The 15,281-nt window shown below is 34.4% G+C and overlaps 1 protein-coding gene across 8 annotated transcripts in view; it reads right to left on the bottom strand.

The window, feature by feature from the left end:
* The window catches only part of POLQ (DNA polymerase theta), a 120,254-nt gene that overhangs the window by 7,709 nt on the left and 97,264 nt on the right, over positions 1–15,281 (bottom strand). For 7 of the 8 annotated variants that reach the window (XM_007181854.2, XM_057545837.1, XM_057545838.1 and 4 more), the window contains 3 exons: positions 11,441–11,625; positions 8,649–8,760; positions 3,371–3,495 (listed from right to left, as the gene is read on the bottom strand). In XM_007181854.2, coding sequence (XP_007181916.2) covers positions 3,371–3,495; positions 8,649–8,760; positions 11,441–11,625 — 422 coding nt within the window. Of the gene's footprint in view, positions 1–3,370; positions 3,496–8,648; positions 8,761–9,182; positions 9,280–11,440; positions 11,626–15,281 lie in introns of those variants that run through there. The other variant, XR_009008219.1, reaches the window with a different exon arrangement.

The following is a 15,281-nucleotide window of genomic DNA, read 5'->3' as shown; positions in this document are numbered from 1 at the left end:
ATCATTTAAACACACACACACACACACACACACACACACACACATAGGCACATGAAGTTAAAAAAAAAACCCAAAAACTTAAGCACATCACAGAAAATCTGCTGGAAACCACAAGGAAAGAAAAATACTGTATTAAAAGCAACCTAGAGAAAAAAGGCAGATTGCATTTAAAGAAGAAACAGACCAGGGATGGGCAAACTACAGCCTACAGGCCAAGTCTGGCCCATCTCTTGTTTCTGTAAATACAGCTCTACTGGAACACAGCCACACGCACTCATTTACGTAGGTTCTATGGCTGCATCTGCACTAGAACAGCAGGCCTGAGTAGTTGTGATGGAGACCCTGCGGCCTACAAGCACATATTTAAGGGAGCTTACTTTTTCTGACACAGACACTATTAAAAACCTAAAGGAAAGTTCTACTTATTGGTAAAATGTTTAAAATTTCCCTCTGAGACCTGAAAAGTGGCAAAGATACTCACTATCACTAACTCTATTCAACACTGTCCTAGCTAGTAAGTCAAGCAAAACTAAAAAAAAAAAAAGAATAAGACTTGGAAAGACAGTTATAAAACTACTTTTTTTTCCCCAGATAATAACTGTTTAGATAGAATACCTAAAAGTATCTACAGATAAAATTTTGGAATTAGTAAGTAATGTTTGCAAGGTTTCTAGACAAAAGAACAACAATAAAGGCAATTATCTTTCTATACCAGCAGTAAAGGGTTAGAAAACGTAAAAAGGGAAGGAAAAGCATTAAAAATTTAAAAAGATGCCATTCACAACAGCATGAAACTTTTCCAATATCTAGCTATAAATTTAATAAAAACCTTGTAAGATCTCTTCCCCAAAACTATACATCATTAGTGAGAGAATTTTAAAAGACCTGAAGACCTAAATAAATGGACATATATAACATGTTTATCGACTGGAAAACTCAAATTTATAAATACGTCATTAATCCCATCTTGATCTATGAACTCAAGGCAACTGCAATTAAAAAATCCCAACAGGATTTTGTGTTTGTATGGAAATTCACAAGCTGCTTCTACAATTTATATGGAAATGCAGAGAACCAAGAATAGGTAAATATTCTTGGGGGAGAGAAAAAAAGCAAGTTGGGAAAACTTACTTTACCATATATCAAAACATAGTATTCAAGAAAAAGCAAATTAAAACTACAAGATACTACTTTACACCCACCAGAAAAGCCAAAATTATGTTAACTTAATAGCAAATGTTGGCAAGGATGCAGAGCAATGAGAACTCAAACTTATATGGGAGGACAAATTGCTACAACCACCATAAAACACAACGTGGCTTTATCTACTGAATTTGAAGATGAGAGCAATTCTATGTCTACCGCTTTACCAAACATTAACGGAAACATATGTGCACCAGGAACCTTGAACAAGAATAATCAAATCATCAAGATCCATAATAGAAACCCATCCAAACAGAAAGTTCTCCAAACTAGAAACCGATCAACAGAAAAATGGATAAATTGTGGTATATTCATATAACAGAGGTATATACCTACCCCAACATGAAACAACATAAATGACTTGCCTAATGTAATTTTGAGTGACAGAAGCTAAACACAGAATACATATATTTGATATATAGAGAGGTCAAAACAAAACCAGAGGGTTAGAGGTTATAGTGGTTATTACTGGGAAGGCAGTGGATGGTGATTAGGAAGAGGCATAAGGGGAGCTTCTGGGGTGCTGACAATATTCCATTTTTTGGTTTGTATGGTAGTTACATAGGTATAGCTCTATGATAATTTACTGAAATTTACATTTGTTTCTTGTGCTTTCTCTATGTATATTTTTCAGTACAGTAAAAGTTGAAATAAAATGTAAAACTAAACTAAACGAAAACCAAACAATAAATCTGCCTATATTTATTCCATTTCTGATTCAGAGGGGCACAATTTTTATTTTCCTCAGCAACAACATAATGAATCAGTTAGAACTCTGACTCCTAAGGATTTGGTATAAAAAGTCTTACTCTCACATTTTTAACTTCAAAAATATTAGTTTTTTAAAAATTATATGGTTCATTAACATTAATCATTCTATCCTCCATTTTTCATTGTGTAAATACCAAAAAACATAATCAATCCCTATTAGATCAAGCCCAAATTTCTCAGCCTGCCATTAAAAGCCTTCCAATAGCTGATTCCATCTGACCGGTAGAAAATTATCTATTCCTAAGTGACAACTCAAACTTTCCACTCCTATCAGATTGGCTTCTAGCCAATCCTTACTCAAACTCTTAGTCACTTGTGATTATCTTTTTCTCATGCCCATCAATTAAATTTTAAATAGTCTTCAAGAATCTGTTTAAGTCCTACCTCCTCTAGAAGCCTAAATAACTGAGTATACATGCTACTTTTATATTTTTTTAGTTTGCTTTATCTCTTCCAATACATTTTAAGACTTACTTTTCCTAGTGCATCAACTACAGTGCCTACTTCACTTGGAGATATGGTAAAAGGCTGATAAATATCTGATGTCTGTATGTGGATATATGGGAGGCGAGAGAGTGAAGAAGTAACAAAACCCCAACTATTCCTCCATGGTCCCTAAGAGCATTATTGCTCTGAGAGATTCTAGCTCAAGACAGTAGTTTAGCAATTTGGGGGCTGGATATTTTCATTACATACAATGTGTAGTGGGCACTGACACACAAAAGTATGGGGTAAGGGCAAAATACAACCAGTTAAAATAGGAAGGTTTGGACTTTAACAGAAACTTAAATGCTCAGATACACAAAATATTTTTATGGATCCCAATGAAAGAGATTTCAATCATAATTTGAGTAAATACCATCAATACATCTTTTGAATGATATTAAAAATAGCCTTCTTTAATATTTTGGGTATCCTAATAAGCTCTGATGAGTCAGTGCTTTTAAAATAAATAAACAAAAGGAATGAACCAAAAAATACGACAATTCAATGACTGGCTAATCTCTGAAGACACTGGCAATCTGGTGTAATATGACAAATTAGTATATGATATCTGAAACAAAGAACAATTAGCAAATGTAAGAATTAAGTTTATATATAACTTATTACCAAAGCTAATAAATAACTGGCTTACTAAAACAGAACATTTTTAACTGAAATATTATTAAGTGAACCCATATTTACATTAGTCTCCTAAAGAGACTGTGTTCAGCAAATACTGGCATGTACCATCACTTCAGAAGTCCTTAATAAAACAGAAGATCCAATTAATATGCTAGTGATCTCTAAAAGGGACATTAGCAGGGTTCAGTCTTTGTTGAAAAAGTACATGTCATTAAAGTTAAAAATTTAAGTTAAAATATTAAGTTAAAAATCCAGAGAAATTTCAACATACGTGAGCTTTGTGATAAGGGTTGTTGTCTTTGATTCCTGGTAAATATCTATGCCTTCCCAAAATGGTCTGAACAAATCCATCTCTTCTACAATTCTTCACTGTCTCTCTCATGAAATGATTAATCCCTACAGAGAAAATGAAGAAATAATTGCAACCAATGTCCATCCTTAATCTCACTCACTAGTTTCAATATAGTGAAATATACCAAAACTTCACCATGATTAACATTAATATCACATCATCAAAATTTTGCATATAAACTTTCATTCACTTTTTCTTCCAGTTTTATTGAGAAATAACTGACACACATCACTGTACAGCATGACAGTTTGCTTTACATATATTACGAAACAGTGCTCGTTTAGGCAGCACATACACATATATTGTGAAATGATTACCACAATAGATTTAATTAACACTCATCACCTCATATAGCCATGAAAGTTAGAAACAAAAGGGACTTTAGAAATGACATAATCTCTGTTTTTCAACCACCACCACCACCAACAAAAAATACAAAACTAAACTCCAGAACAACAGAGCAGGTACTAAAACCTAGATGGTTTTATTACAGGGCCTTAAGACTATTCCATGCTACTTTTCACAGGGTTCTGTTCTTTGATCACACTAACCCTCTTTTACTCTTTGAGCTTATCTTTTCCAGGCTTAATACATTCCAACAGCTCCTTGTTACCATCTATGCTATGATTCAAATAGGACCTAACTGAAACTAATGCATGAAGTTGTAATATTTTATTAGAAACTTACACAACTCACTTCTTAAAATTCAAAAAGACTACATATAGTATATTACTCAAACACATTCATATTCCCTATACCAGCATTCATCCTTTGCTACATAGGTCCGTTATTAGGTCTTATGACTCTCCAGGATGAACTCTTTGCTTCAGATGGGCCAGTCTCTTCATTGCTCATTCCTGTCTCTGAGCTAGAGAGGTTCTTCTCTCCTGGAACATTCTTTTTCTATACTCTTTAAAACACATTCAAGTACAGAGACTGCTAATCTATCTTTATTCTTTTGTGCAATTTCTGCTTTCTCACAGCTCTGCTCATCCTAAGTAATAAACACTAATGCCTCCCAATTAAAACCCCTCATTTGAGGATTTCTATTGTGTGGCTGGCACAGATTGTGAGTGAAAGGAAGGGGAGAAACCCTGCCAAGTGCATCTTTTAGTGATATCTGACTACTAGCATAGGGATTTCAGAAAGCAATCAGGCGCTCATCTTCTTCTCTTCAAGAATTACTGTGATACTGCTGAGTAAAGAGCAAAGAAAAGGATGAGATTTAAGAGACTACACCTCTATGAATTCTCTTACCTGACTCCTGTAGGAAGCCTTCAAATATTCAGAGATTGCAAGAACTACTTTAAAAAAACAATCAATGCTGAGGTATAATTTACGTACAATAAACAATGCTGAGATATAATTTACATACAATAAAAGGCACCCACTTCCGGTGAACAGTTTGATGCATTTTAACAAACGTATACACCCCTCTAACAACCACTACAAGATACAAAACATTTTAATCACCTTCACAGTGATTAATCACCTTTAATCACCTTCACCTTCAGCTCCCCATTATCAGCCTCAAACACTAATGGATCTACTTTATTACACTGTATCTTTTTCATGTTCTTGAATTTCATAAATTACACTGTATGTTCTCACTTGTGTCTGCCTTCTCTTGCTAAGTAGCATTCCATTAAAGAGATATACCAAAATTTGTTTATCCATAATCCTGTTGACAGATATTTGTTCCTGTTAAAAAGGAGACAGGAGGGCCAAAATGGAGTCACTTGTGCTAAACCCAATGTCAGCAAACTAAGACTTAATACCTAATCAAACTGCAGCCTCAACACCCCCAGGAATATAACCTTTAACCAGTCAATCTGGTATTACATGGTCAGCACTAGTGAGGTTATCTGCCCAATAGGCCCTTCCATTCCACTTAGGAGAGTGACCTTGCCTGAAACAATGCATTCTTTGCTAATATTTCCTTATCCACCTACCCCCTTTCTGTTTTTAAAAAACTTTCCTCTTCTACAGTTCAGTGGAGTTCCTTTCCAGTGCTAGATGGGATGTTGCCCGACTCATGAATCACTGAATAAAACCAATTTGACTTTAATAAATTTACTCAGTTGATAAAGAAATGGAGTAATAGATACAGAGAACAAACAGATGGTTGCCAGAGGGGAGGGAGTTGGGGGGAGGAGAAAAATAGGTGAGGGAGACTAAGAGGCACAAACTTTCAGTTACAAAACACATGAGTCACAGGAATGAAATGTACAGTGTGGGGAATATAGTCAATAACTATGTAATATCTTTGTATGGTGACAGATGACAACTAGACTTACCATGGTGACCATTTTGAAATGTATAGAAATATCAAATCACTGTGTTGTATACCAGGAATTAACATAGTTTGTAGTTCAAATATACTTCAAAAACAAACTCATAGAAAAAGAGATTAGATTTGTGGCTACCAGAGGTGGGGAGTGGGAGGAGAGGGAATGGGTGATGGTGGTCAAAAGGTACAAACTTCCAGTTATAAGATAAATAAGTACTAGGAATGAAATGTACAACACGATAAAGCTAATTAACACTGTTGAATGTTATATATGAAAACTGTTAAGAGAGCAAATCCTAAGAGTTCTCATCACAAGGAAAAAATCTTTTTTTTCTATTTCTTTAATGTTGTATCAATATGAGATGACGTACGCTCACTAAATCTATGTGGTAATCATTTCATGATGTATGTAAGTCAAATGATTATGCTGTACACCTTAAACTTATAAAGTGCTGTGTGTCAATTATAACTCAATAAAACTGGGGAAAAATTTTTTTTAATTTACTCACTAGGAGTTTTGTTGTTTAACATTTCCAGTCTTTGGCTGTTATGAATAAAACTGCTGTAACATTCACATACAAGTCTTTCTTTGGAAATATGTTTTCATTTTTCTTGGGCAACCATCCAATAGTAGAATTGCAGAATCATAAAGTTAAGTGTATGTTTTACTTTATATGAAAGAGCCATATTGTCTTCCGAAGTGGTCGTACCATTTTACAACCAATCAGCAATGTAAAAGAGACACAATGTTTTAAAATTTTAGCATTCTAGTGTTTCTATAATGGTATCTCTTTGTGGTTTTAACTTGCTTTTCCCTGAGAACAAATGACGATAACACTTGATGTAGTTATTCACATATTTTCTTTTGTGAAGTGTCTGTTCAAATTTTTGAACTTTATTTTATTGCATGATTTACTTTCTAAGTATTGAGTTGTAAGAGTTCTTTATATATTCTGGATGCAAGTCCTTTGTTAGATAACAGGAACTATAAATATTTCCTCTCAGTCTGTGGCTTGACTTTATATTTTCTTAATGGTGTCTTTTATCAATATTTATTTTTTATGATTAATTCAGTGTTATTATCACCTAAGAAATTGTTGCCTACCTCAATGTCATAAAGCTCCTCTCCCTTTTCTTCTGCAAGATTGATAGTTCTAGTTTTTACTTTTAGGTCCGTGTTTCATATCAAGTTAATTTTTGAATATAGTATGAGATAAAAGTAGAAGTTCATTTTTTTACCATACTGGTATCCAGTTGTTCTAGCACCAGTTGTTGACATGACCATCTTTCCTCCACTGAATTACCATGGCAACTTTGTTGAAAATCAATTCACCATATATGTATAGGTCTATTTCCTGATGCTCTATTGTGTTTCATTGTCCCCTGCGTCTACCCTTATACCTATCTTGATTATTGTAGTTTTATAATAAATTTTGAAACCAAGGAGTGTAAGTAATCAACATTGTACTTTTCCCCAAAAAATTATTCTAGTTATTCCAGGCCCTTTGAATTTCCATATAAATTTAGAATCAGCTTGTTAAATTTGACACAAAAATCTAATGATATTTTGATTGGAAATGCATTGAATCTATAGAACAATTTACAGAGAACCGTGATCATAACAATATTGTGCCTTCTAATAAATTAACATGGTAAACCTCACATTTACTTAAGTGTTCTTCAATTTCTCTCAGGATTGCTTTGGAGTTTTCAATAAAGTCTTGCACATACTCTGTTAAATTTATCCCAAGTATTTCATGTTTTTTGATGTTATTGTAAATGGTTTTATTTTTACTTCATTCACTAATTGTTTATTGCTAGTATATAAAAATACAACTGATTCAGGGACTTCCCTGGTGGTCCAGTGGTTAAGACACCACACTTCCATTGCAGGGGGCATGGGTTTCATCCCTGGTAGGGAACTATGATCCCGCATGCCATGCTGGCATGGCCAAAAAACAGGAAAAAAAAAAAAAAACAACTGATTTTTACAAACTGACCTTGTATGGTGGGAACCTGTGCCAAATTTACTTATTTGTTCTAGTAGTTGTTTCTGTTGAATTCACATGATTTTCTATGTACAAGACCATGTCATGTGTGAATAAAAGTTTTTCTTTTTGGGGACTGGGGACAGAGTTGATTACAAAGGGGCATAAAGGAACTGTTTGAGATGATGAGGTGATGGTTCCATACCTCAGCTGTAATGTAGACAGTATGATTGCGTGCATTTCTCAAAATTCATAAAACTATACAACTAAAAAAGGTGAATTTTATTGTGTGCAAATTACCTCAATAAACTGCCAAAAGAAGAGAGAATTTAAAATGGTGATATTCAAACTGCTCTATAAAAGCAATTTTTCTCTCACAGTTTCTGGTACATTTACTCAATGGTTTACTGTTTCAAGATAAAGCTATGTAAACCTAAAGCACAGGACAATTCCTAGATTTTATAAGATTTTCACAACGACACAGTAGCATATACATCAACTTCATTTTGCTATTCCATTTCTGTCCCTACTTTTATGAAAAAAGCACATCTCTAAGTAAGGTTGACGTTATTTAATCAACAATGCTTGATGAAAACTTCTGTTAATAGAAAATTCTGTAACACAAATTTTTTTTTTTTTTTTTTTTTTTTTTTTTTTTTAAGATTTCTTTATTGACTGATTGATTGCTATGTTGGGTCTTCGTTTTCGTGCTATGGCTTTCTCCAGTTGTGGCAAGTGGGGGCCACTCTTCATCGCGGTGCGCGGGCCTCTCACTATTGTGGCCTCTCTTGTTGCGGAGCACAGGCTCCAGACGCGCAGGCTCAGTAGTTGTGTAACACAAATTTTTAAAAATATAATATGGAAAGAGAGTTGAGAAGAATAGTATCTAGAAGATAATTAACATTCAATGCTTCCTTACCGGTATATCTGGATTTGAAGGAGTCAATGTAAAAAGCAGCATCATTTTCTTTAATACCCATCTGCTCTCCCAAAGATTTAGCTCCCATTCCATAAATGATTCCATAGCAAATCTGAAAGGGACTCATCACACTCAGTAAGTAAATTATAGATCATAACTACATAAAATGTAAACATAAAAAGTTCATTAGGATTGAGATTTGGTAAACTTTTCATAGTGAGTCAAAGAAATGATTAGATTTGCTTTGGTGGGTTAGATCCATAGAAGCTGATATCCAGTGAGCGCCTTTACTGCCTTTTAGCAATACTTTTTGAGGTGTGGGGAGAAAGAGAAGAAGGGGCAGAATATGAATGAATATGAGTGTGTGTGTGTGTTAAGAAAATAACCCTAGTGGTTTAAAAGGAAATATTTCTGACTGTCATTTATCCAGAAGTCTTCAGAGAAGCTTTCTACTCCTAATACTTCATTAACTGCTGCTTAAAGAAGTGCCTAGGAGTCAGGAAAGAGAAGCATTACAAACATTCCTCTCCTCACCTTTGAATAGCACTAAAAAAGCAGGAAGAGTAGACTACATAGCTTCATAATAGGGAGGACGTCATTGGAAATAATATCCTCTTCATCTCACAGCCACCTGAAATCCCACAATTGCAGAATTCATTTGGGTTAAACACAAACTTTTAAGAAAATTTTGGGAGTAGTGGAGGAAAATGGTCTAAATAGGTCAATAAAGAAACTGATTTAGTAATAAGTATTGCCTGGGTTCAAATCCTAGTTCCACCATTTACAAGAGGTATTATCTTGCACAAGCTACCTTGTATCTCAGTTTCTTCAACTATAAAATGAGGACAGTAATACCTACATCATGAGTTTGTTAGGATTAGATGAGTTATTTTATATACGTGTGTATGTGCGCATGCGTGTGTGTGTGTGTGTCTGTGTGGTGTAGGATACCACCTGACATAAAGCAAGATCTATATAAATATTGTTAAATAAAATTTAAAAAGATAACTTGCAAAAAATGATTATCAAAATCCAAAATACTTTCCAAAATAATTTTTTTTAAAAATTACATTGAGAGGGATTTTTTTCACTCCTGTTTTCTTTTCCTTTTTGGTCTTTTTACACTTTTTTTTCTTAATTCAGATATTACCTAGTGCTAGCTGATATCTCAGCAAGACTGAGATCTAGATTAGATGGTTCAGTGCATGGCAATTCAAGAAAAAAAAACTGGTATAGCATAAACACTATTAAATCATGCAAGAACTTATTAAATAGAGGCAGCTATCATCAGTGTATAAACGTTTAGATTATGGAGTCAGAATGTCTAAGTTCTGTCATTCTGAACTTATCCTGGCTCCACCACTTATAGCTATATGACCTTAAGCAAACTACTAACTTTCTGTGCCTTGGTTTCCTCCTATGTAAAATGGGAATAATAATAATAAAACCTATTTCGTGTATTTACTACGAGGATTAAATATTGGAATATTACCTATTTAACTTAGGGTTTGATTCTTGCTAAATGCAGGATTTAATCTGAGAGGATTAAATAGAGAGGACAAAGCTGGCTTTCTAAATAGTGGAAGAAACAAGTGTTGGTGCTAAACAGGCAGTGGTGAGAGGAAGTGTTTCATGCCTAATGAGCCAGTCAAGAATCACAGCTGTGAGTAACAAGTGTAAATGTAAAACTAGTAAAGCAGGATCTTAGAGGTGGTATGCCTTTACCTCAGCCAACAATCCTGCTCTCTTGAAAAGGGCATCAGATTTCCCACAGGTCATGTGATAAGCAAATATCAGTGTTAATTTAGGCCAGGGAACAGTGTGAATGTGGCCTTTGATTTTCCCTGTGCCCAAGAGTCATCCAGAAGTAGGAACTAATATGGGCCCATGTGAAAAGTCCAAGGGCAGTATGAAGTTTCACAGGCAGATTAGCTAACCAATGGGCTCAAAAAACTAAAAAGCTGGGTTTCCCTGGTGGCGCAGTGGTTAAGAATCTGCCTGCCAATACAGGGGACACAGGTTCAATCACCAGTCCATGAAGATCCCACATGCCGCGGAGCAGCTAAGCCCGTGCGCCACAACTACCGAGCCTGCACTCTAGAGCCCATGAGCTACAACTACAGAGCCCGCGTGCCGCAACTACTGAAGCCCGCGTGCCTAGAGCCCGTGCTCCGCAACAAGAGAAGCCACTGCAATGAGAAGCCCGCGCACCGCAACAAAGAGTAGCCCCTGCTCACCGCAACTAGAGAAAGCCTGTGAGCAGCAACGAAGACCCAACACAGCCAAAAATAAATAAATAAAATAAATTTATTTAAAAAAATAATAATAAATAAATCTTAAAATAACTAAAAAGCTAATAGTTATTGATTATAATCCGCAGCTCAGCAATATTTATTTTTCAACAAACATTCAGAGAGCACCCTTCTATGAAAGGCACCGTGGCTCAATGTGTGTGAATATAAAAAGATAAATATATGTGTGCTTACAGGCTAGAGATTTTAAAAATACACACACACACACACACACAATATCTACCACCACCACCACAATATCTACCACTAATGCATATAGATTTCCCAGAACTAAGTAGGCTCGGACTAAGTCTACCTGATTCTTTCTATTGACTCTACAAAGGAAAATATGAATACCATGAGACAGGCTCAGATGAATGTTGTGAAAAATCCAAAGAGGGAGAAATCACTCCTCAACCACAAATGACTGAGATAGTTAAAAAAATTTTTTTTGAATCGTAAAAATTCTCATTTATGTTAAACATGTTCAGTAAAGACCACCTGTTTTGCTTGTTGCCTCAGATCATCCCCAACAGACTCTGGCTCAATCATCTTCCATTCAGCTGCAATACTCCTGAAAACATCAGCTCCAGTGTTTAGTACTTGAATGAGACGATGATCGTGGGATAAATGAGCCAAGATCCTCAGCTCAAGTTGAGAGTAATCAGCAGCTAATATTAAACCACCTGAAATAGAAATGATTTTAGAAAAGTCGGTACAAAGACAAAACCAAGTTTTATAACACTGAGCAGGATGACAGAAATTTAGTTCCAACATACAACCGTGAGATCACGTAAAAAAGCTCAAACCAGAAAAAGCTAAAACCTTGCTCTTAATATGATGCAATTCAGCTCTGTAACATGTAAAAATTTTTTGCTTAGCTTTCGAGGATATGTAATATATGTAAAGCCACCCTTGACCTCTGCCCGTTACCACTGTGGTAGTGCTTTCCTCAGTGTTCCTATAGCACTGACACATAATCTAAAATGGTTCTTTCATGCCTCTCGCATGTAACACTGAGCCATTAGGGATGGGAGACAATCCTCCTTTGCATTCTACAGAAATGCCCAGTTCCTGGTACCTAATAGGTCCTTAACAAATGGTTGTTGAAGGAATGAATGAATGAGTGAATAAAGAAATTGGTTTCTAATGTGTGTTGACATTTTAAGGGGGCTGGAGAGAAATGTGTGCTCTGCTTTGAAAATAAACTTGTTCAACAAAAAACGGTCAAGTGGCCTATATGTGAAAAAGAATATTCAAATAATTAAGAGGATTCAAATAATTTGTCTATGGACTAGAAATGACTGGCTATGCATGGCAAAAACAAAATAAAACAAGCAAAAACATGGTTAAAGAAAAAGTAGAAAAATATTTGCAACTGATATCACAAAGGACTCATTGCTATATTGTATAAAAGAGGTGCTGTAAATCAAGAACAAAATATAAACAAGCAATTCACAGAACTAATAAAAACAAAAGAACCTTAAACCTATTAAAGAATGCTTAACTTCATTCACAATAAAAGAAATGCAAATTAACTCTATAACAAGAAACAATTCTTTTCTACTTGTAAAAATCCAGAGGTTGGATGGCACATTCTGTGGCAAGGCTGTGGAGAAAAAAACACTCATACATTGTTACTTGGAAGTAAATGGTAACTGTGTCCCATTAGATGGCAATTTGACAATATCTATCAAAATTAAACAGGTTTTTTTACTCTGTAACTCAGTAAACAAGCCCACAGGCTGCTGCAAAGATTATCTGCACACAGATTAAACTGGTTTACATTCAAATTTCTTTACTGATAATCACAAGTCTTCAGCATAAAAATATTAAACAAAAAAACAAAGCAAACAACAGTGTATATGGAATGCTTATGCTTGTGTAAGAACAGAGGAAGAAAATAGTACATATTCATATTTGCTTGTATCTGCATAAAGAAATACTGGAAGGATATATACGAAACTCAAATATGTAATTAACTATAAGAGTTGTACATAACAGGGTAGCTAGGACAGGGAAGGAAGCAGTTTCTCAACATATACCTCTTATATATTTTGATTTCTGAACTATGTGAATGAATAACCAATTCAAAAATATATAAATACTGATTTGAAACAAATGACCACAACTTTTATGGCCTTTCTTCCCTAAACAAAATAAAACTGGACAAACTATGAAATAAGTTTTCAGATGTTGGACAATAGGCAATGCAGGACTACAATCCCTGAGAAAGGGGAAGGAGAGGGGAGATAAGAGGAGCCATGCAACTGTCTCAAGTTTATGAATGGAGGCAGAGCAGGGAAAGAGATGAAACAAAGCACTGTGGTCTCTGAGCTGGAAGAAGAAAGTGTAATTTGGGCCTGCTGAGGCTGCTAGAACTTGTGAAATTTTTGGAGAGAAAGGAACTGTGCATAAAAGGATCACCAGAAATATGCACAGTAATCCCTTTGGATTTTTGACCAAATACTAAACTGTGCAGGGAGAAAGTTCAGAGAACCAGGCAAAGAACAAACACTAAAGAAATAGCTATTATCAAAGTTCAGCTGTCAGCTGAACTACTTGAACAACATACTCTTGAATGTTGAAAGATGTTCACGCTCTGACCAGACTGAGTGGAGAAACCCTGCTGAACAACTTGAGCACAAAGTAGAGACCGCAGTAAGGCCAAACCTTACAATGAAGGTTAATCTAGCCCTAGAGTAAAGGCTACTCTAAACATCTGCTCACAAAGCTTTAAAAGTCTCAAAATGATCAAGCTGATGTGAAAGTAAATTAACTGCCTGCCAGAAGAAAATGCTATAAATGAAGACTACAAAATCCAAAGAGTTAACAATGTAGTAACCATAATGTTCAGCATACAATAAAAAAATACTAGACATATGAAGAACCAGGAAAATCTAACTCTGACTAGGAGAAAATTCAGTCAATAGAAAAATGACTCAGAAATTACAGAGATGACGGAATTTTAATATGTTCAGGAATTTAAAGAAATATAAAAATGATGATGGGACAAATAGTGAATTACAATAAAGTAATGAAAACTATATAAAAAATTAACATTCTAAAACTGAAAATACAATATCTGAAATGTAAAATTCACTAAAAGGATATGACAGCAATTAGACACTGTAGAAGAAAAGATCAGTCAACATTAAAACAGTCAATAGAAAATATCCATTTCAGTACAGAGTTTAAAAAAATGAAGAGAGGGAAATAAAGAAGAAAAGAAAAAAAGGTTCAGTGATCTGTGGGACTATACTAAGTGGTATTACACATGTATATTTGGAGTAATAGGAAAAAAGGGCAAAATAGGGACAAAAATATTATAAGAAATAATGGTTGAAAATGTTCCAAATTTAATGAAAAATATAAGCACATAGATTAAGAAGAAGAAGAAAAAAAAAAAACCTAAGTGAACTCAGGAAATTCGGCAAACTCAAAAGCCCAAATAGTAAAGCATAAAAAACCACCCAGAGACACACCCAAATCGAATTGCTAAAACTGAATAACGAATTTAAAGAATCAAAAAAGCATCCTGGGAAAAAATATATTATACTTGGAGGAATAGCAAGAAAAATAGTGGTGTACTTCTCATCAGAAATAATGCAAACCATAAGCTAATGGAAATATATATTTAAAGTGCTAAAAGAGAAGGACTATAAACCCATAAATCTATGTCAAATAAAAAATTCTTACAAAAGTGAGGATAAAATAGAGAAATTTAGACATGGAAATGCTAAGAGAAATCACTGTCAGTAGAACTGCACTACAAAAAAAACCTTAAAGAAGTACTCTGGGTGAAGAAAATTGATAATAGATGGAAACTTGAGTCTACTTCAAAGAACAAAGAGTGCCAGGAAGGGTAAAAAAGTGAACAGATAGAAAAGACACTTTTGTTTCTTGATTTCTTTGAAAGGTCATAACTGTTTACAGCAAAAAAAACCCTACATAGCAAAGTTTATAATAGTCATAGAAGTTAAATGTATTACAAAAAATGGGAAATGGAAAAACACTCCTTACGTTACGGATGAAGTGGTACAAAATTATTTGAAGCTAGACTGTGATGTGATGCATATTGTAAACTCTCAACTATCTAAGATATAGAGTTAAAAAGATAATAGAGGAAATAAAACAATAACAAAAATAGTCATTTCCAGTTTTTAAAAAAGAATAAAGAACAGATAGAACAAAATACAAATGACAAGACTTAAATCCAACCATATATCAAGAATTATTTTATTTTTATTTAACATCTTTATTGGAGTATAATTGCTTTACAATGATGTGTTAGTTTTGCTTTATAACAAAGTGAATCAGCTATACATATACATATAGCCCC

This window comes from Balaenoptera acutorostrata, chromosome 4, assembly GCF_949987535.1.
Source record: "Balaenoptera acutorostrata chromosome 4, mBalAcu1.1, whole genome shotgun sequence".
Taxonomy (NCBI): Eukaryota; Metazoa; Chordata; class Mammalia; order Artiodactyla; family Balaenopteridae; genus Balaenoptera; species Balaenoptera acutorostrata.
The sequence above is the reverse complement of the archived record's forward strand: the minus strand, read 5'-3'. Positions and strand labels throughout refer to the sequence as shown.